The sequence below is a fragment of the Etheostoma spectabile genome, unplaced genomic scaffold, assembly GCF_008692095.1.
Source record: "Etheostoma spectabile isolate EspeVRDwgs_2016 unplaced genomic scaffold, UIUC_Espe_1.0 scaffold00009805, whole genome shotgun sequence".
NCBI classification, from domain to species: Eukaryota; Metazoa; Chordata; class Actinopteri; order Perciformes; family Percidae; genus Etheostoma; species Etheostoma spectabile.
In genome coordinates, this window is record NW_022603749.1 from 1 (window position 1) to 22,941 (window position 22,941).

At 43.7% G+C, this 22,941-nt stretch overlaps 1 protein-coding gene, 2 non-coding genes and 1 pseudogene across 3 annotated transcripts; 1 reads left to right on the plus strand and 3 right to left on the minus strand.

Moving 5' to 3' along the window:
- Positions 1–508: 508 nt before the first annotated feature.
- trnas-gcu (transfer RNA serine (anticodon GCU)) lies at positions 509–589 on the minus strand. The gene has a single exon. It is a non-coding gene; the product is annotated as a tRNA-Ser (tRNA).
- Positions 590–2,759: 2,170 nt separating this feature from the next.
- On the minus strand, positions 2,760–2,841 carry trnas-gcu (transfer RNA serine (anticodon GCU)). Its single transcript has one exon. It is a non-coding gene; the product is annotated as a tRNA-Ser (tRNA).
- An 821-nt stretch (positions 2,842–3,662) lies between these two features.
- On the plus strand, positions 3,663–7,015 carry minar2 (membrane integral NOTCH2 associated receptor 2). The gene is made up of 3 exons (XM_032508898.1): positions 3,663–3,933; positions 5,647–5,895; positions 6,793–7,015. The coding sequence occupies exons 1-3, from the start codon at positions 3,787–3,789 to the stop codon at positions 6,991–6,993; spliced, it is 597 nt and encodes a 198-aa protein (XP_032364789.1). The 5' UTR covers positions 3,663–3,786; the 3' UTR covers positions 6,994–7,015.
- A 14,171-nt stretch (positions 7,016–21,186) lies between these two features.
- LOC116679201 (solute carrier family 12 member 2-like) lies at positions 21,187–21,988 on the minus strand (annotated as a pseudogene).
- Positions 21,989–22,941: the final 953 nt, after the last annotated feature.

Below are 22,941 nucleotides of genomic sequence, written 5' to 3' on the forward strand. Positions count from 1 at the left end.
TTTTTATCACTTTTTGACACACTATACTATGTCTTTTTTATCACTTTTTGACATACTATAATATTCTTTTTATAACTTTTGACATACTATAATATGTCTTTTTTATAACTTTTTTGACATACTATTTCACATCTCTTTATCACTTTTTTTAAATACTATTCTACGTCTTTTTGTCACTTTTTTGACATACTATTCTACATCTTTTTGTCATTTCAGTGCTTTTTTATCACTTTTTGACATACTATACTAAGTCTTTTTTTCACTTTTTTTGAAATATTATACTATGACTTTTAACTTTTTTAAATCTTTTTTTTACGACATACTATACTACGGCGTGTTTTAGTCATTTTTTTAACATTTTTAGACATACTATGATGATTACTTTCAAGCTACTATACTTACAATAATATGAAAGCTCATTTCTCATGGATGACATTGTTTCTAAGATGTTTGAAGGCAGTCAGCCAGTTTATTGATTATTAATATTGCATTATAAACCAACATAGATCGATGAGGATGGGATTTGAACCACGCGTGCAGAGCACAATGGATTAGCAGTCCATCGCCTTAACCACTCGGCCACCTCATCTTCCAAACATGTACTATCATTTGACACATTATATCATGTCTTTTTTATCACTTTTTTGACATGATATTCTATGTATTTTTTATCACTTTTTGACATACTGTATTATGTCTTTTTTAGAACTTTTTTGACAAACGATACTATGTCTTTTTTTTCACTTTTTGACATACTATACTACGTCTTTTTATCACTTTTTTGACATACTATACTATGTCATTTTATCACTTGTTTGACACACTATACTATGTCTTTTTATCACTTTTTTGACATACTATACTATGTCTTTTTACCACTTTTTTGACATACTATACTATATTTTTTTATCACTTTTTGACATGATATTCTATGTATTTTTTATCACTTTTTGACATACTGTATTATGTCTTTTTATCACTTTTTTGAAATACTATTCTACGTCTTTTTGTCACTTTTTGACATACTATTCTACGTCTTTTTGTCACTTTTTTGACATGATATTTCATGTCTTTTTTATCACTTTTTGACATACTATACTAAGTCTTTTTTCACTTGTTTGACACACTATACTATGTCTTTTTATAACTTTTTGACATACTATACTATGTCATTTTATCACTTGTTTGACATACTATACTATGTCTTTTTATCACTTTTTTGAAATACTATTCTACGTCTTTTTGTCACTTTTTGACATACTATTCTACGTCTTTTTGTCACTTTTTTGACATGATATTTCATGTCTTTTTTATCACTTTTTGACATACTATTCTACGTCTTTTTGTCACTTTTTGACATACTATACTATGTCTTTTTGTCACTTTTGACATACTATTCTACGTCTTTTTGTCACTTTTTGACATACTATTCTATGTCTTTTTGTCACTTTTGACATACTATGCTAAGTCTTTTTTCACTTGTTTGACACACTATACTATGTCTTTTTATAACTTTTTGACATATTATACTATGTTTTTTTATCACTTTTTTGAATACGATACTATGTCTTTTTTTCACTTTTTGACATACTGTTCTACGTCTTTTTGTCACTTTTTTGACATGATATTCCATGTCTTTTTATAACTATTTTGACATACTATACTATACTATTTTTGACACACTATAATGTCTTTTTTTCTCTTTTTCGACATACTATACTATGTCTTTTTATAACTTTTTTAGACATACTATACTATGTCTTTTTTATCACTTTTTGACATACTATTCTACGTCTCTTTGTCACTTTTTTGACATGATATTCTATGTCTTTTATAAACTTTTTTGGCACATATTATCCTATTTCTTTTTTATCACTTTTTTGACAAACTACATTATTCTTTTTTATCACTTTTTGACAAACTACATTATGTCTTTTTATCACTTTTTCGACATACTATACTAGTTCTTTTTTATCACTTTAAGACACACTATACTATGTCTTTTTTCACTTTTTTGAAATATTATACTATGACTTTTCCTTTTAAAATCTTTTTTCGACATACTATACTACGGCGTGTTTTAGTCCATTTTTTTAAACCAATTTTAGACATACTATGATATGATTACTTCAAGCTACTATACTTAAAATATATAAAAGCTCATTCTCTCATGGATGACATTGTTTCTAAGATGTTTGAAGGCAGTCAGCCATGTTATTGATTATTAATAGTTGTCATATACCGCAACATAGATCGATGAGGATGGGATTGAACCCCGCGTGCAGAGCACAATGGATTAGCAGTCCATCGCCTCAACCACTCGGCCACCTCATCTTCCAAACTGGTACTATACCATATTTTTCAAGTTTTTTTTACATGCTGGTACTATGATTTTGTCTTTTTTTTCACAATTATTTGACATACTATACTATGTCTTTTTTCACTTTTTTGACATACTATGCTATGTCTTTTTTCACTTTTTTGACATACTATACTAAGTCTTTTTTCACTTTTTTGAAATATTATACTATGACTTTTACTTTTTTAAATCTTTTTTTCGACATACTATACTACGGCGTGTTTTAGTCATTTTTTTAAACAATTTTAGACATACTATGATATGATTACTTTCAAGCTACTATACTTAAAATAATATGAAAGCTCATTTCTCATGGATGACATTGTTTCTAAGTGAGATGTTTGAAGGCAGTCAGCCATGTTATTGATTATTAATAGTTGCATTATAACCCAACATAGATCGATGAGGATGGGATTCGAACCCACGCGTGCAGAGCACAATGGATTAGCAGTCCATCGCCTTAACCACTCGGCCACCTCATCTTCCAAACATGTACTATACCAGATTTTTCAAGTTTTTGACATACGGTACTATGATTTCAAATAAACAAAATAAAATCATTGATTGTGGTAAAAAAATCCACACTTAATTAATAATTGATAAAATCACAAATTGAAGCTCCTAATCCGACGTGTCACCTGCTGCTCAGACAGCAGAGGGCAGCAGAGATCTGTCTGCTCCTCATCCTGATTGGTCGAATCCACCCTGGGGCGTGTTGATTCACCAACACCAAATACTATTTATGGTGGAATATGTACCACTACATGGCACATTCACAAGGGCTTAAGATCAAATATGATCATGTGACCAGACGATAGGGCACTTAACATCTGTCAAGACTGACTGAACACATCTGCAGGCCCCCAGCATAGTGTGCACTGATGCCTCTCTTGCAGTAAGTACCAGACTGTGAAAATACTCCATTACAAGTCTTGCACTGAAAATATCACAGTATATCTATATGTAAGTTTATTCATAAAAAAAATGACTTTATTATTAAAAGTCAATATAGTCAGTGCAGACAAATGGCCACCATCAGTAGATAATCGTTCCTTACACGTTAATGTGAAAGCACCAGGAAGGTCTGACAAGCAACAAACTTCACCTAACCTGAAGAAACCAACAAAAAAAGTAATAAAATAATAAAATCTCCCGTCTGACCGGCTGCTGCTTGTGTCTGACACCTGGTCAACCCTAACCATCCTGCTGGGGGTCTTGTCTCTCTCTCTCTCTCTCTCTCTCTCTCTCTCTCTCTGACACCGTTGCGTGCCAGCGTGTCAGGCTCTTAATGCCCAGGTTGGGTTACACACACCTGTTAGTGATACAGGCTCATGAATACCTTGCTCTCCATGAATTATTAGTGAGCGTGCAGGTTGTAGTGAGCGTGTGCGTTGCTGCCGGCAGGTCAAGCCATCAGTGTGGACGCCATGGACATCTCTGTCCTGCCCAACAACAATCACCCAGAGAAGTTCCTCCAGCTGGACGTGGGCATGCTGCCGGCCACACACGGCATGTTCCAGGTCGGGGCACTCGTGTCCAGTCAGAGACACTGGCAGAACAGGGTCTACTCCCAGGTATGGAGCTCTCTCTCATCTCTCTGCATGTTCTCCCCTTGTATTTGGTTCTTAAGAAATGATTCCAGTCTGCAGGGATGATCTTCTATCAGAGATCATCATGGTGATCTGGAGAACAGGAGAACAGGACAGTGCTGCATTCGGTATTTAGCAGTTTTCATATCCAGTATCGTGTCTAATATCTGATCCAGACTCTTTGTAAAAAACTAAGTGTATAGAGCTTTAGAACCTGTACAACATACCGCAGCATCTGTCCTTAGACCCTGTTATTTTGAGCTATTGCTAATGTGTAATTTGTACAGCTAAAGTACTGTATTAATACAATATTAAGATCACATTCACACCTTGGGGATGAATGAAGTATCTATCTATCTATCTATCTATCTATCTATCTATCTATCTATCTATCTATCTATCTATCTATCTATCTATCTATTTATCTATCTATCTATCTACACCAGGGGTCTGTATCCCGTGAGTGTTGCTCCCATTGGGTGACGTGGCTCCACTGAACCTAACACAACCACAGTCATCAAGCTCTTATTACTGACTTCTAATCTCTCATTGCCAGCTCTATCTCCACAGAAGTGTAGAGATAGGCCTGGCTAAACCACAGATGCATTCAGGGATAGGAGAAAAAACTAGTCTTCTCTGCATTTCTATAAACCATTCACAATGGTCTTGGGTGCTTGGCTCAGGACGCAGCGACAGGGGTTGAAATAAATGGTCTCAGGAAGGAAAGTGTTTGGTTGGTGGAACATTTGCACGCCGCAAAAGTAAAGCTGGACACATGGTTAAACCACACTGGCCAATCCTAAAGCCCGGACTTTGGTGCACGTTCTTGCGAAATTCATAAGGGCTTAGGGTTGTCCCAATGGGCGTGAGGGTGAGAATACACTCACTAAGCCCTTTCTGTGAGCTTGTAGAGCAAGCCGTCTCCTGGGCATCGGCCGTATGGAAAACAACAAACTGCAAATGAAAACACCCAAACCGGTAAGTGTCAGCAACATGATTGTTGTTAAATGTCGCCGTGGTGACATGTGATCTGGTGAAGTGCTGTCCCAATCTGTTCCAATCCCATTTCTACCTATCGGAGCCCATGGGGCCTCACACACTCACTCACTTTGCACCTGAGATCAGTTAAGTCCGGGAGACTTTAGTCCTCAGGGCTCACTTTGGGACCTTACCTGGGTATCTCTGTGTGTACTTCGTCCACAGCAGTCTCACCAATCTGTCCCAGACTGTCCCAGTAAGAGAAGACATGCCCTAAACAGTTCTTTGTTAATCTTCACAGTCATTCCCTAAAAGAACCAAGCGGGCCTGCCTTGTTGCACCGTCCATATCGTCTACAAAACGTGACATTTCAGGGTGAAGCTTGTTGTTGTTTCGCTAAGAGAGCAGAGTATGAGAACGGAAACACACAGAGAGAGGAAGGTGAGGAAGGTGAGGGGCAAAGGCAGCAGGATGTCAGGCTTTATCCATTGATCCTCACCAGAAATAGACTAGAAGATTCATTAAAGACCCAAACCACCCAGGTAACAGCCTCTTCTCCCTGTGGAGGCAATAAAAAGCAGACCTAATCCTCATCATCATTTGTATTTGAAGAGTTGTGGTTGAGTTCTATTTGTGTCTCCTGTGTCTCCAGTGTCTTCTCTTTGTCTGGGGAAGGTAGATGTGGTGAGAAATCAATTGGTGGCCTGGTTGTCTCCACAGAGGGAGCAAAGGGTGAAGACTGAGAGCTGGTCTCCTCCGTCCCCAGAGGGCACTCGTGTGGAGTTTGAGGACAGATACCTGGGGAAGCACATCACACCGCTCACTCTCAAGTCCAACGTCAAAAGGAACCCCCTGTACATGGACATGAGATCCATGGAAGCAGCGGACAACAACAAGTCCAAGCCTTCCTGGACTGTCAAGGAGTACGACACACAAACAGTCCATGGAAACCTGGCAGGTTACCTGAAGGTAAAGTGTGTGTGTGTGGGGGGGGGGCTGTGGGTGATTGACAGAATGAATGGCTGCAAAACAAGTAGACAGACAGGTGGACAGCGGACAAATAAGGGGTACACTGTGTGGACTGTCAGAGGACTTGGTGGGGCGACTCCACAAACCAGTTCCTTCTGTAACTGCTGAGTCCCTCTTAAAGGCTCTCGGCATGTCACTGGTTAAAGTGATATGAGTCCACGTGATATGAGTCCACGTGATATGAGTCCACGTGATACGCAGGTATGAGCCGTACACCCGGTGTGGGGATAACGTTACATAATGACGACTGTCTGCCTTAGGAACAACAACACAGTTGCTTGGCGTTCATTCTCAGTGCAAATTACATAATGTGAACCTCTAAAAGGCCGGAAAGCAAATTTCAAAGTATTTTGGTGTGCCTGCCCCCCCCCCCCCGAAGCTACTCGAGGGACGGCAGCAGAAACCACAGGAAATGAGTCAGGTGAGGCTGACGCTATACTGCACATGGTAAAAAAAAATGTATGGGGTGTCGCTCTGGCATGGGCGAGTATGAGGCTGGGAGGGAAAGAATCCCAAACACAAAAAACTAGACTACACCACTGGTGCCATGTCACACATATCACAGTGACGGGTTCTGCATCGGACCCCGAACTAATGAGGACTCGCCCACTCATCAGTACTTCTAACCTGATCATAACCTGTATCAACAAGGAAAAATACTTTTTTCATGACATTACAAACCATATGGAAATGATGATGATATAATACTAATTTATATTATATAGTTTTGTCTACACGATGCGAGCGTGAAGGGAAGCATGGCTTATTATATGTGTTGTGTTATATTTGTAGATGCTGGTGTCTCAGAGTTCAGCCGGTTTTCCTTTTCCTTTGCAGGAGGAAGAGAAGAGTCCTAGAGATCTGGACTTCTGGCTCGAGGATCTCTACACGCCAGGCTTTGACTCTTTACTGAAGAAGAAAGAAGCGGAACACAAAAGGAAAAGACTTTGTAAAATTCTCTTTGCGATCCTTGTGTCTGTTGGCGCAGTACTTCTCGTTATCGTAGTGCCAGTCGTGGTTCTCCACCAGAACACCTGATGGATGGGGACAGGCCGGGGAGACATGGTCCTGTCCTCAGGTTCTGGGACAGAGAAGTAGAGCTGGGTCTGTAGTCGGGACTCGCTCACCTGCACCAGTCCGTGGCCGCTCTGCACCAACATGATGACAGTGGACACAAAGGTGGCAGTGGGGAGGGGTTCAGAGCTCACATCTTCAACAGGGGTTAAAATATCTTAACATGAATCTAACATATTATTAGCAAACAAAAATCAGCCTATTTGTGGAAAAAAATCAATAATGGTTAAATCAATAAAGGCCTACTGGCCTTTAGGTCGCCATCCCCAGGTCCAGTTCATCCTAAGGACTCACTGTGACACGCTTAACATTATAACATGATTTATTAAATCATGCAGACAATTATTTTAACCCTCCTGTTGTCAACAAGTTTCTATATCAGAAATTCGGGTTTCTTGCAACTAAATTGCCAAAAGAAATTATGTGGATCCACACAACGCTCTTCACAGATTATATATGAACATATATTACTAGTATAACACTACCTTTATTGAAATTGGTTGTTTTATTCAATTGTGTAGCATTTGAAAAAGAAAATGCTAAAAGAACGTCGAAAAAAGTGGAGAGAAAAAACATCGGGGAAAAGTGACAAAAAGCGACTTCTGACTTCTAATTGTTATAAACGTTATTATTAAAAGGCTGATAATTATATTTACAAATAGGCTATGTCTCATGATTTATTGTACTGTACGTATAATCAGACATTAGGGGAAAGATGCTTTGAGACATAAGCACGTTGTCAGAGACTGGGGGGAGACTGGTGGTCCAATCAGACTCTTGAGAAGGAATCATCCAGTATTACATCTTTAAGAAGGGTCACCTCTAAAAGATGTATGAATATAGATATATCCCAAACATGTAGAATGCTGAATTAGGGCACTGGCACCTTGATTCAGGCCACGCCTACACAGGAACGTTTTACTCGTTATGCTGCCTCCCATGTGAGGGGGGGGGGGGGGGGGGGGGCTGATCCAGAGGCGGTGGAAAACATGGACATGGCATCCATAATGTCCAAAAGATCTGGACACGACAGAATAACACTCTGTCCCAAACAGTCATTTCATGTAGCCCATTGTTTCTCACTGCTAGGTCTGAATACGGTGGCCCTGAAGGACAAAACACAACATGTCACACAAGTGCACAGTTTGTGTTTTGTGAAATCTTGGTGTGTTTTGTCCTTCTGGGCCGCCGTAACAACACTAGAGAATCAGAAACCTATGAGACATGTATAGACATATTTGTAGATTCTTGAAGTCGTTAGATAATTAATCCATTAACTAGTATTTGTTACACTATGAAGCCTTTTATAAAAAAGAAAAGTCTTTAAATGAAATGAATGCATGTGAAAGCCGTCCTCTAAACACACGGCTGAAATCATTTCAAAGTAGCCCCACAAGACCGGCCCAGGGGCCTCACACAGCCTGCAGACCAGGATTGGATCAGGGGGGCTCCAAAATCCTGGTTGCAGCTGTCGCCATGGTCCCGCTACATGTCCTGCTGCATCCTGCTGCATCCTGCCACGTCCTGCTGTGTCCTGCTACATCCTGCTGCAACCTGCTACGCGCTGCTACATCCTGCTACGCCCTGCTACGCCCTGCTACGTCCTGCTGCATCCTGCTGCGTCCTGCTACATCCTGCTACGCCCTGCTACGTCCTGCTACGCCCTGCTACGCCCTGCTTCGTCCTGCTGTGCCCTGCTACGTCCTGCTGCGTCCTGCTACTTCCTGCTACGTCCTGCTACGCCCTGCTACGCCCTGCTACGTCCTGCTTCGTCCTGCTGTGCCCTGCTACGTCCTGCTGCGTCCTGCTACGTCCTGCTGCGTCCTGCTACGTCCTGCTACATCCTGCTACGCCCTGCTACATCCTGCTGTGTCCTGCTGCATCCTGTGCTAAGTCCTGCTACGTCCTGCTGCATCCTGCTACGCCCTGCTACATACTGCTGCGTCCTGCTGCGTCCTGCTGCGCCCTGCTGCGCCCTGCTACATCCTGCTACGTCCTGCTACGTCCTGCTGCGTCCTGCTACGCCCAGCTACGCCCTGCTACATCCTGCTAAGTCCTGCTGCGTCCTGCTCCATCCTGCTGCGTCCTACTGCGTCCTGCTACATCCTGCTGCATCCTGCCACGTCCTGCTGTGTCCTGCTACATCCTGCTGCAACCTGCTACGCGCTGCTACATCCTGCTACGTCCTGCTACGCCCTGCTACGCCCTGCTACGTCCTGCTGCGTCCTGCTGCGTCCTGCTACATCCTGCTGCATCCTGCTGTGTCCTGCTACCCCCTGCTACATCCTGCTGCGTCCTGCTGCATCCTGTGCTACGTCCTGCTACGTCTTGCTGTAACCTGCTACACCCTGCTACACCCTTCTACTTCCTGCTGCGTCCTGCTACGTCCTACTGCGTCCTGCTACGTCCTGCTACATCCTGCTGCGTCCTGCTATGTCCTGCTACATCCTGCTGCGTTCTGCTACGTCCTGCTTCGTCCTGCTGTGCCCTGCTACGTCCTGCTGCGTCCTGCTACGTCCTGCTGCGTCCTGCTACGTCCTGCTACATCCTGCTACGCCCTGCTACATCCTGCTGCGTCCTGCTGCGTCCTGTGCTAAGTCCTGCTACGTCCTGCTGCATCCTGCTACGCCCTGCTACATCCTGCTGCGTCCTGCTGCGTCCTGCTGCGTCCTGCTGCGCCCTGCTACATCCTGCTACGTCCTGCTACGTCCTGCTGCGCCCAGCTACGCCCTGCTACATCCTGCTAAGTCCTGCTGCGTCCTGCTCCATCCTGCTGCGTCCTAATGCGTCCTGCTACGTCCTGCTACGTCCTGCTACATCCTGCTTCGTCCTGCTTCGTCCTGCTACGTCCTGCTACATCCTGCTGCGTCCTGCTTCGCCCTGCTGTGTCCTGCTACATCCTGCTACGTCCTGCTACGTCCTACTGCGGTCCTGCTATATCCTGCTGCGTCCTACTGCGTCCTGCTACATCCTGCTACATCCTGCTTCGTCCTGCTGTGCCCCCACTAACACAGAACGTTTAGAGAACGTTAGGGAACGTTAGTTTTTGGTTCTCTAAAGGTTGGTTCGAACCAAACCAAAAACTAACGTTTAGGGAACGTTTCCTCCTGGTTATAACGTTCTCTAAACGTTAAGAGAACCAACCTACTGTAACGTTCCCCCTGCGGTTGCGCCGTACCTTCACACAACGTTCCCGTTTGGTTGGTTTTGGTTGTTCTGAGTTAGAAGTAGCATGGTTCGCTGGCACTTGATTTAAATTCACTCAAAAATGATTTGACTTACAAAATGTAAGTAAGATTTATTTTTAGTTAATTTTAATTCAATTTAGCTTAAAACAGTACTTTTGTGCTTGACTTCATTTTTTTAACTGTATTAGTGAATACTAAAACAAGAATTTATCAATAGAACGATTTTTACAACTAAGAAAAGTCACTTCTTTATTCAGTTTGCAAACCGAACCGTTACAGCCCCCCAGCAGTAGGGGCCGCTGCTCTGAGCAGACCGATTCCTCCGTTAGGAGAAGAAGAGAAAGCTACAGGACCAGGACCAGGACCAGGACCACGCTGCGCTCACGGAGAGGTAAGCGAAAATACTTTACAGTTTAATTATGTTGTGGTTGTAATGGGAGGGTTTGTGGTTTAACATGAAACTCTTTCCCTCGTATGGCTTTCTGATATTCCGGTTCTTGTCAGGTTGACCAAAAATAAAAGTTTGGCTGAAGTAAACTACAAACTTCAGCAGAAGTTGTCTACGTCGTCCGCCATTGTGCTATGCTAGTCATGCAGTGAGCTGCTCCAAATCTTTTCTTTTTAGTAAATTCTTTGTGCACAAACCATGTTCTCCATGCTGAGTTCATGTGTTGAGCGTACGTTGTCCGATTGGTTTGAAACTTTCCACGATTCATCAGAGTCCGCCCCTGACCACATCTACACGCCGCCATTGGCTCAAAGTCATAGCGCCCCTAGTGGCAACAGGAAGTAGGCCTAAAAGACAAGGTGCTATACTTTAACAAACTCCTCCTAGAGATTTCATCCGATCATCTTCAGACTTGGTGTGTATCATCCTAAGATGTTGACGATGAAAAGTTATTAAAAGAAAAACTTTTCGTCATACGGTGTGGGCGTAGCATGGCGGCCATTTTGGGTGTTTAGCGATGAAGATGAAATTGGCTGTAACTACAGTGTACGTTGTCGTATCTGCTTGAAATTTCCGACAAACACCAAGAGTCCAGGCCTGAGGACACCTACAGGCCAATATGGACTTTTGGAGATAGCGCCACCATCTGGCAACAGGAAATATGCCGTCTGACAGGAAGTGAGTGTAACTTGAGTGTACATTGTCCAATTGGCTTGAAACTTTTCAGGATTCATCAGAGTCCGCCCCTGACGACATATACACGCAAAAATTCACTTAAAGTCATAGCGCCCCCTAGTGGCAACAGGAAGTAGTTCTAAAAGACAAGGTGCTATACTTTAACGAACTCCTCCTAGAGAATTCATCCGATCATCTTCAAACTTGGTGTGTGACATCTTAAGATGTTGAAGATGAAAAGTTATTAAAAGAAAAACGTTTCGTCATACGGTGTGGGCGTGGCATGGTGGCCATTTTGAGTGTTTAGCAATGAAGAATTAAGTGGCTGTAACTACAGTGTACGTTGTCGTATCTGCTTGAAATTTCCCACAAACACCAAGAGTCCAGGCCTGAGGACACCTACAGGCCAATATGGAGTTTTGGAGATAGCGCCACCATCTGGCAACAAGAAATATGCCTTATATGACAAACATCATCCGATTTACATGAAACTTAGAATATGTGGTCCACATGTGATAATGAGGTGGCCCCTATATTATGACCACGCCCAGTCACTCAGGCCACGCCCCCTTTCATAACATTTGAACCGTTTCACGTAGATACTTGTGTGAGGTGTCATTGAACTCAGCAGAGACTTCCTTTTTTATTGGTGATGTTTGACCCGCCCCTTTATGATGAAGCCACGACCCTTTTCACAGATAATGACCTGTATGACGTATAGTCTTGTGTGAGGTATCAATGAACTCAGCAGAGACTTCCTTTTTCATTGGAGATGTTTGACCTGCCCGCATATGATGCGGCCACGCCCCCTTTCCCAGATAATGACTTGTATGACTAATAGGCTTGTGTGAGGTATCAATGAACTCAGCAGAGACTTCCTTTTTCATTGGAGATGTTTGACCCGCCCGCATATGATGCGGCCACGCCCCCTTTCCCAGATAATGACTTGTATGACTAATAGGCTTGTGTGAGGTATCAATGAACTCAGCAGGGAGTTCACTTTTCATTGGCGACGATTTCCAGGGTATGAGTGACGCACAAATGCGCGGTTGCAAGGAGAGGCGTCCGCCGGTAACCCCGACTGGCGCGGGTAGCGAGGGCCCTCAGTCGCTGCTTGCAGCTTTAATTTTATTTATTTATTTATTTATTTTTTAAGATGAGTCAACACCACTCAGAAAACCAGCCTGTCACTTCAGCTTGGGACCCAGTTGACGCTACATTGGCTTTGAATTTCTCCAGTTAAATACAATTGCATGACAAGGAACTTGAGAGAAACTTTAACTTTTTTGGTGCTTAACAGCAGCACATCATCACAAAAATAGGGCGGTGGCTCAGCCATGGAGACGGAAATGAGAGGTAAGAAGAGTCACTTAAGTTGTTCACATATAAGTAGATAATGTATAACAACATAACTAACAGCATTTGTTTATCCATAGCCATGAGGACACCCGTTACCCGCATGGCACAGTGAATAGATACATTTGAGGAGAAGATGGATGAGCTGCTCATGCTCTTCAGGAGCTCCCTGTCACCTCCCTCTGCTCCAATCACAGCGTGCCATTTACCCAACAGCAGCTGGGCAAAATATCCAGTTAAAAAAAATATGGCTGTGTACAGGTAACCTATTGCTGCTATACTATATGTAAATAAATTATTTTCTCTGTATGGAAATGCTTTTTGTTTTTCTTTTTTTGCGCTAGTGGATCACAAATGTTCTCTTAACATAGATTCCTACGCCACAGCTGTGGACCGGTGTCGGCGGCTGAGGGACACGTCCAGCATCGAGACAGAAGATGAAGCAAGTGTCCAAAAAAGGCAGCGCCGACGCCCAAGGAGGTTCATGACAGATTCTTCAAGCGATGGTAAGACTTTAATTATAGACTACATTTTTTCACATATTTCAAATCACATATTTTGCAATCGGTACAAATGATATGGTCTCTGTATTACAGATGAATCTGTTGCACGACCAGATAACCTGTCCAGGATGGAGCGTGCGTCTAGAAGCCCTGTCTGGAAGTTAAAATGTATGCATGCATATGCATACATTTCAGTTGCAGTATATATTTTTTTTTGTCTAATTGTCTAATATAATATAATAGATTCATATTTTGTAATGGCATGTGCAGGCAACTTATCAACTTCATCTTATATAATAATCATTTAATAATATAATTTATTTTTTATTTATGTATCAACTCCATGCAGGAAACCAGCTGGTTGCCCAGAGCAGGATGAGTCTGTAGTGACCCTACCACGGACTACACTGTATGCATAATCTGGTACTAGATGTTTTACAGCAACTTTTCCTGTCAACCCTCGGTGGTTGTACTGGAGGTGCCTGGCTGTATGCAGGGTTATAACAGGCAGGTGTTATAACAGGACCTGGCTGTATGCAGGGTTATAACAGGCAGGTGTTATAACAGGACCTGGCTGTATGCAGGGTTATAACAGGCAGGTGTTATAACAGGACCTGGCTGTATGCAGGGTTATAACAGGCAGGTGTTATAACAGGACCTGGCTGTATGCAGGGTTATAACAGGCAGGTGTTATTTTATTGTTCACATTAGTATTATGTTTAGCTTGGCTGACAAGAGGTTTTAATTTGACTTATAACTTTGCTTCATTTGGACTTCTACTCTAGCGGCCTGCCAGATAACTTCCCTGCACTGACTGCTGCAGAAGCGGAGGATTTGATTGGGCGAGTTCTGAAGTTTGCCCCACACAGACGGTAAATGGAAGTTCTTCTGCGTGATGTTCATAATAAAGTTCATCAAAAAAATTCTTTTGTCAATGTGTTTATTCTTAGTATTACATGTCTAACTTTTGTTTATTTCTTTATAGGCCAGCTGAGAAGGACTGAGCCGTGAAACCATGGAGCCCCTTTTAAAAAATGTTATTACTGTATTTTTTTTTAGTGACTTATTTTGCACACACTTTACAAACACATCTTCATGCATCTTGCACTACATTTGCACTACATCCTTATCTTTTTTGTATTTTTTTAAGTTGTTTGAATATTAAAGTTTTGAAATGCCATCAAGTTTGCCTGTTCTTTCATTCCAACTAATATAACTTTTGTATGTATGTACGTGTGTGTTTACAGTACATACATACACACAATTTTTTAAAGGTTAGGGGAATCTGATCTTTTCTTGACGTTCTGGGAACGTTTATGGTTACAGCGAACGTTCCCCTAACGTTAAGAGACCGTTCCGTAACGTTCGCTGAGTGTTGCAACGCTGAGGGAACGTTCCCCTAATGTTCTCTTAAGGTTGCAACGTTACGGGAACGTTCCCCTAACGTTCGCTAAAGGTCGCAACGTTTCCGGAACGTTCGCCTAACGTTCTCTAAAGGTTGTAACTTTTAGAGAACGTTAGGGGAACGTTAAGAAAACCTTCCAATTAACCAACAGACAACCAAACTACAACCAAAACAAACCTTCAGGGAACGTTCCCACAACCAAAAACGAACGTTGCCAGAACGTTCTGGGAACCAAAAATTGTTAGCTGGGTCTGCTACATCCTGCTACGTCCTGCTGCGTCCTGCTACGTCATGCTACGTCCTGCTGCGTCCTGCTGCGCCCTGCTACGTCCTGCTTTGTTCTGCTACGTCCTGCTTCGTCCTGCTACGTCCTGCTGCGGCATCCTGCTGTGCCCTGCTGCGTCCTGCTTCGTTCTTCTGTGCCCTGCTGTGCCCTGCTGCGTCCTGCTGTGCCCTGCTGCGTCCTGCTTCGTTCTTCTGTGCCCTGCTACGTCCTGCTGTGCCTTGCTGTGCCCTGCTGCGTCCTGCTGTGCCCTGCTGCGTCCTGCTGTGCCCTGCTGCGTCCTGCTTCGTTCTTCTGTGCCCTGCTGTGCCCTGCTGCGTCCTGCTGTGCCCTGCTGCGTCCTGCTGCGTCCTGCTGTGCCCTGCTACGTCCTGCTGTGCCCTGCTGTGCCCTGCTGCGTCCTGCTGCGTCCTGCTGTGCCCTGCTGCGTCCTGCTACGTCCTGCTGTGCCTTGTAAAGCCTACAGTGCCCTGCTATGCCATGAACTACTACAAAGAACTGCTACAAACTATTTTTTGTTATTGCCACTCTTCATTCTAACCCCAACCAGCCCGTCAGACACCCCCTACCAAGAGCCTGGGTCTGGGCCTGGGTCTGGGTCTGTCCCAGGTTTCTTCCTAAAAGGAAGTTTTTCCTCGCCACTGTTGCTGCTCTGGAGGAAACTACTAGAACTGTTGGGTCCTTGTAAATTCTGGAGTGTGGTCTAGACCTCCTATATCTGTAAGTGTCTCGAGATAACTCTTGTTATGAATTGATACTATAATTGAAATTGATTAGGGCCACATGTAAGATTTATTTGAAACTTCTGTCTTTAAAGTCAGAACTTAAAAAAATGTCCCCATGTTGCCCTAATCGTCCTCCGTCCACAGCAACTTCAAACCAACTGACGATGGTGTTTGGCAGCCCTCCGGCGGGTCACCTGGCAACGCTGTGCAGGGGGGTGCAGAGTGGGTCAGGACACCGGGACATCACGGGGGGGCTCCCATCTGACCACACACAGCCACATTCAAGACGTGAGAAGTGAGAAGACACGCGCGCGTGCGTGTGCGTGTTGTTTAACTACATTTGTGGGGACCAAAAACTGGGAGTACAGTATACTTATGGGGTCCTGACAGCTGAATTTTAAAGGGCTGTTTGAGGAATAAGACTTGGTATTAGGATTAGAGTTAGGTTATGGTGAGGGTGAAGGTTAGGCATTTAGGTTTGATGGTTAAGGTTAGGGTAAGGGGCTAGGGAATGCATTATGTCAATTACTGGTCCCCACAAAGATAGTGAGACACACGTGTGTGTGTGTGTGTGTGTGTGTGTGTGTGTGTGTGCGCCAGTTGTGGGGGGGACTGAAACAGAAGCCCTCATTGGCTACCAGCCAGCGTGGCAGGTAGATTGACAGGGGTGGTAACCAGTTGTAAAATTCACCCACATTTGGCAGGCGGGCGGGGGTTAATTTCAGGCCCTGTGTGTGCCCCCCGTTGTAAACATGGTCGTAAACTTCAAACAGACACTACAGGCACAGGCTGTGCACCAAAACAACAAACTACTCCAGCCAATTACTGGCAAGATGGTTAGGGGAGGGGGTGGGGATTAGTGATAGTCCTGACGGAAACATGGGGGGAGGGGCGAGCTTGCTCTATTGTGTTTGAAATGGACTTGGAACGTCAGCAGACGTCCTGGGGCAGCTTTGAGATCACATCAGACCTTTAAGTTAAAAGAAAGACGAGTCAGGGACAAACCACTACCCCTAAACAAGAAATTAATAAATCAATAAATAGGAAAACCTCTGCTTGATTTATCATTAGTTCAATTTTCTGACCTTTTCAAATTGCTTTAAATGTTTGCACTTCCCATAAAAACATTGAAGACGTTGAGCTTAAGCAGATGAAGTTTATTTTTGATTTTTAATGAAATATTGTTGTTTGTTGTTGTGCGTATTGTGAAGACATTGTTCTAACCTAGCTTTAAACATGCAGTACTGGAACCACCTTGGTAATGACAATGCAGAGACTTCAAATGGAACTGATTTCATTTGATTTATTTATTGCAATAAAAGATGTACAAAGTATTGGTAATCATAAATGTTAGAATGTTAGAAACTTCTGTGACTGAACAGTACAGCGTATCAAAAAAGCACTGCTTAACCGGCGGCTCGATTCCCTCCACGTGTGTGAGAGCAGGATCTGCTTCAGACGGGATAGCTTTTCTTCAAAAAGGCATCGAAAATATAGAAATACACAGACTCAAAAACCGGGAAAAATACACAATGCTAAAATCAAAAATGTAACAAAACAATGAAAAATGGGGCAACCTCTAGCTCACGCAGCCCAGGACCATCGCTGCTGCGTCTCCCCCCCCCCGCCATTTCCTGTCACTCTACAGCTGCTCTAATAAAATAACAATCTTTAAAATCATCTGGGAAAACAAACAAAACATGCAAATCGCAGACAACCAAAACCAAAATATAGCAAAGACAAAGAAATTGTGGAGAAAATCCTGAAATCAAATAAATATATTTCTCCATATTAAAGCTCGACATAATCATTCCTCTCCTTTAATGTATGCCATCAGACTAGAGAGTGTATTTACAGGTTGGGTTATGATTGCAGTCTGAACATCATCATCATGGCGACACATGACAGATTAGGACGGGGGGGGGGGCTTTGGCAAAAATACAGACACTAATTAGGAGACATGGGGGGGTACAGTTGAGTGGAACACATTGTTGTAGAGTATATATATATATCGGGAGATGAATGAAGACACACCAACACCAGTATTTGGTAGTAAAATGTTGACAGGAGGTCTTACTGTTTCATTTAATGTAACAAAGACAAAGAACCCCTTCAGCTCACACCAATACATTTATATATATATATATACTGTATGTGTGTGTATATGTATAGGCATAGATATAGTCATTAATATACAAATATAGAGTAACCCGTGTTCTTGTTTGTAATGTTGTTACGTAACAGAGAGTGAATGCTTCACAGCACAGTTGAAGTGAATGTTATAGTTATAGTGCACAGCAGCGTCCCCAAATGTCCCCGTCTCCTTCCAGCTCCCAACATCTGGGAAGCCTTTGCTGTCCCTAATGCATACTACGAACAAAGTTGACAAAATACCGCTACATTGTTATGGCCGTTTACTACACAAGGTCGCACTGGGACCACGCCAGCGCCACATAAGGTGAAGCTGCAGCGATGTAGTGTTGCGCTTTCATTGAAAACAATTTCAAAATGACAAAATCAAAACAGCGAGGTAGAGAGATCTGACTTTTAGTCCCTTGTTTGGGTCGAGTGTACATTTTTACATTGTTATAGTTTAAACAAGCAACAGTACATCAATGTACAAACCAAGGGCAAAATAGAATTTGGTCTAATTGGATCAACAGGCTCTCAACCTGTTGGTCAAATGGCTTATACCTGAATACAGTAGGGGATATGACCATAAGCCTTGTTAGCAAAATGCAAAATGCATGCCCTTTGATACCCTCTTATCAGCTCTGGTCGGTTTTGGACCACATTTTTGGACCAGGTCTCTTCTTATGAAACGTGAAACATAATGTGTTCAGGAAGGTTTTTTTTATGGTGTAACGTGAGCTGAAAGACATGGGGGGGCGCTGTTGCGTGCTATAACTGAAGCAGGGATCGTCTTGGACTTTGCCCTCAATCAAGGGTTTACAGTTGCTCAGCCAGTACACACTGTTTACACACTTGAAAAGTACTTATGCTATATTTAATCTACACATGCATGAGTGTGTATACAGTCTGTATGTACTGAATGCATATCACACACACACACACACACACACACACCACACACACACACCACACACACACACACACAACACCACCACACACACCCACACACACACACACACCACACACACACACACACACACCCACACACACAACACACACACCACACACCCACACACACCCACACACACCCAGTAAATAAAGTCCTGGCCTACACATTGTGCAGGTGATGGAGGATGATGCAGCTGTATGAATGCTAACAGCAAATGAAGCGGACACACGTACACTGCACCGCTGCAGGAGACAGGTCATAGACCGGATGCCATACAAAGGGGTAGTGTTCATTATTAGACAGTACATTCAACTAAGCTATAAGCATTGTGTGACAACCCTCTTTGGCATGGCATACAGTACAGAGGACAGAGCACAGGAAACAACGAGCTCAATGCTGAAACCGCCCGCTTCAAAGTACATTAGGAATAAAGAGAACCCTGTTTGACTCCGTTAGTTTTGTGGCAGTTAACTGCTTCGCAGACGGTGAAACATGGCTACTCCACTTTGTCCTGTGCACTTATTGTGTAATAAACTGCAGTTAGTGTGATGCTACTTATACCAAGGACTCTTTTGTTTTCATTCAAATGCATTTTTCAGGGCAAGTGCACTAACAGAACCCCGGTTAAGCCAACCTTCAGGTGTGATCTGACTCCTTCCACTTATCCCTCACGCTGAGAATGTGTCACCGTGTTGATGCCTAAGTTTGGGGCGGCCCTGGGTGGATTTACATTTTTTAATAAAAATGGTGGAGCTTTTAAAATTCACCCTGCATTCAGTCCGAACGCAACTTTAGAATAAATGCAACTTAACCAGCAGTTGTTTAGTAACAGCAGAAGAGATACGTCCAGATGTATGAAAACTACCCCCCCCCCCCCCCCTCAAGTCCATTCACTACGACACCGCGGTCCAACAGGACTACATTTGACCTATTTAAAACATGAGTATAGAAAATGGTGAAGTGCTCCATGCGGTCCATGGCTTTTTGTGGTACCCTTAAGCCAGAGCCTACCATGCCCCTTACATGAACGGAGGCGAGGAGTTCCTTTCACATGGACTTTTATTACACATACTGACATAAGCGCATATGCATAGAGGTATGTCTCCACTCAGCCTCAACACTAATATCACATTCTTCCTGCCAGCAAGTCTTTCAGCGTAAAGCTTGTGTCCTTCGCTCTCTGTCCATCTAGGCTGCGTAGGGATGGAGACCAGAAGACGAACCAGCAGCCAGTCTACGGGCCACGGACTCTACTTCCTAACCCAGCAACATGCAGGCTACAGTAAGCAACGGAACAGACTGGTACAGGTGGACTATGGGAAGGAAACTCAAGATAACAGAACAAGGAACCAATGGATTGCTCTCTGCATTTACCCAGAAACCATCCAGCCAGTATGGCTTATAAGAGAGGAGGAACTCTTGACAATCGTTAGTTCTAGCGTTAAGGCAAGGTTTCAGCTAGCTTGTTGGGTGGAGCAGTTTCTCTTCAGGGGAAGAACGGGACATGTGGACACAGAAACACAAATGGTGTTGAAAGTAAAAACTTCATTTAGTCATCAGCAGCTACATGGGACAAGGCTAACGGAAACTAGCTTCACATCTTTTCTAACAAAACAAGAACCGTAAAAAGACTTCTAGGCACTGGGCCTAAAAACAAAATGGGTCTTGTGTGACGTAGCGGAGGCTATCGTAAATATTCAACAGCTTAAAAAAGGAAGACTCAAAAGTGAATACAAAATAAAAAGGCAATGGGCCAAAATGAACATATGGATTAGGGTGAAAGAGAAAGAAATGACAGAGAAAGTCTTAATGCAATCAAGTGGACCCCCTTCATTAAATACAAGCAATCCACTCGAATAAATACAATGCTCCATCTAAGAAGGAATTACATTTAAACTCAATAAAGCTATTATCCACTAATATATAGGTAATATTGTCAATCTGGATAGAGATTATATTTATTTAATCTGATTCAATTGGAAGGCACATCCATAAGGCTTTAGAAGTGTTGCAAAGCATTCTGCATGGTCTCTCCCAACATTAAGAATAACAGGGTGATTATTGCATCACGAACAAAACAACTTAACAAGTATGACATCAGGATATTCCATATCATGAGAACAACGTGAACATGGTGCACGACTGCTTTGGAGCCTGAGAAAATCAACTTTGACAAAAATAAAGTTTCATGAGGAATTAGAAGAAACTAGAGCTACAAGAGCAAGCCCAGACATCTTGAATAAATGGAGAGAAGGAGCAGAGAGGGCAACCCCGACATCCCTCCATCACCTTTAGGGCTTCTACACTTCGCGACTATTCTCACTTCCTTCATCTTTATTCATATTAGCGGCGTGGTTTCCACCAGTGTCTCTGGAGTGTGTGTGGTGTGCCGGTAGCTCGGGCTGGACCTGGGATGTGATGTGGTCTGCTCCACAGGCAGAAGTGGATGTGAGACTTTATAAAAGGTGGATTTTGTTGTTCTCCGTGTGTGTTTAAGAGTAGAAGGTGAGACACTCTGTGTTTCCACGCACCAGGAGGATGGGGAGGCAGGTCCCGGACAAGGCCTCCAGCCACCGGCCATGTACAGAGCGCTGGACACGGCGCCCTTCCTGGCCAGCGGAAGACTCCTGCAACAGGGACACAGGAACACAAGGACACAGACAACATCAGCAGGCTGCTTCTCTTGGACTTTCCGGATACAGCCCAAGATGTAGTACCCATCAACTAATCTGTCTTTTAAACATTGGTATGTTAGCAGTAGTCCCCATAGCCAGACCTTCCTCCACAGAAGGTCATGTCTGTAAATGTCTGTGCATTTATATACAGATCTGATTATTTTGTAGAGATTAGCCGAATGTCCGTCTGGACACAACACACGGGGGGGGGGGGGGGAGACACACAGACAGAGACACAGACAGACAGAGAGAGCAGCAGCTTACATGACGATGAGGTTGGCTGTGCTTGAGTGCTCCTTCAGAAGCTCGTTGAGCCTGATCTGGCGATTCGTCTGAGGAGCCAAACACACAGACAGGTTCAGACATTGTGCCGGTCTGTCCCGAGCCAGCCCTGTGTTCAGAGAGCTTAATGGTGTTAGAGCGCTAGAGAAGACGGGGAGTTTCTGACCTTGGCGCGGTACCCTCCAGCTCGTGCGGTGATCCTCCAGGGCTCGCTGTCCTTCAGCGTCTCCGCCGCGTCCTGCTCCATGTCGTCTTCCTTCAGCCGATACGGCTCGATCATCTCCTCAAAGGCCGACACGCTGCACAACAACAACAACAGCTCCCGGTTAAACCCCATGGCATTCTAAAGGCTGAAACAGCACCCAGACCCAGAACCAGACCTTAAAACGCCCCCTAGACCCAGACCCAAACCTTAAACACCACCCACCCTGACCCATACCTTAAACACCACCCAGACCTTAAACAGCCCCCCCACCCAGACCTTAAACAGCACCCATCCTGACCCAGACCTTAAACACACCCAGACCGGGACCTTAAACAGCACCCACCTTAAAAGCACCCGGACCCAGCCCTACCTTAAACAGCACCCGGACCCAGACCCAGACCTTTAAACAGCACCCAACGACCCAGACCTTAAACAGCACCCATCCTGACCCAGACCTTAACAGCACCCAGACCTTAAACAGCAACCCCGACCCAGACCCGACCTTAAACAGCACAACCCAGACCCATGGCCTTAAACACCATTAAGGGTCTTGTTTTATGAAAAGAAAGTCACTTTTGTGATGTCAGCTTGTTAAATGGAATATCTTCTAGTTTCTTCTCTCCTCTGGGACACCTAACTCTAAAGGACATTAAATCTTTGAGTTGGGGACAAAGAGACATTTGAGGACATCATCTTGGGGCTTTTCGGGAAACCCTGATCAAAAAAGTGTGACGAGTTTGGGTCCTGATCTCCTCTCCTCCTAAAACAGCATCCGTTTTAAAAAGTTCTTCTTGGCGACCCAGCGCTGGGCACACGCCACCACCTGGACCTGTCAACCTGTCTGATCGTCTGGCCCCGCCTTCTTTTTAGTGATGTCATTGTGCTTGCAGAACTTGGTGACTACAATGTTCTTATTACCGATTTCAATGATAGACAAATCTACAAAGGAAGCCACTTCTAATTAGGTGGAATGCTCCTGTGAGTTGGAGCACACTGTCATGGACCTTCATGACCTAAAGCCAAACAGTCCTATAGCTACATGGACGTCAAAGCAAAGTGAAATTGATGATGTAATGTGTTCACCC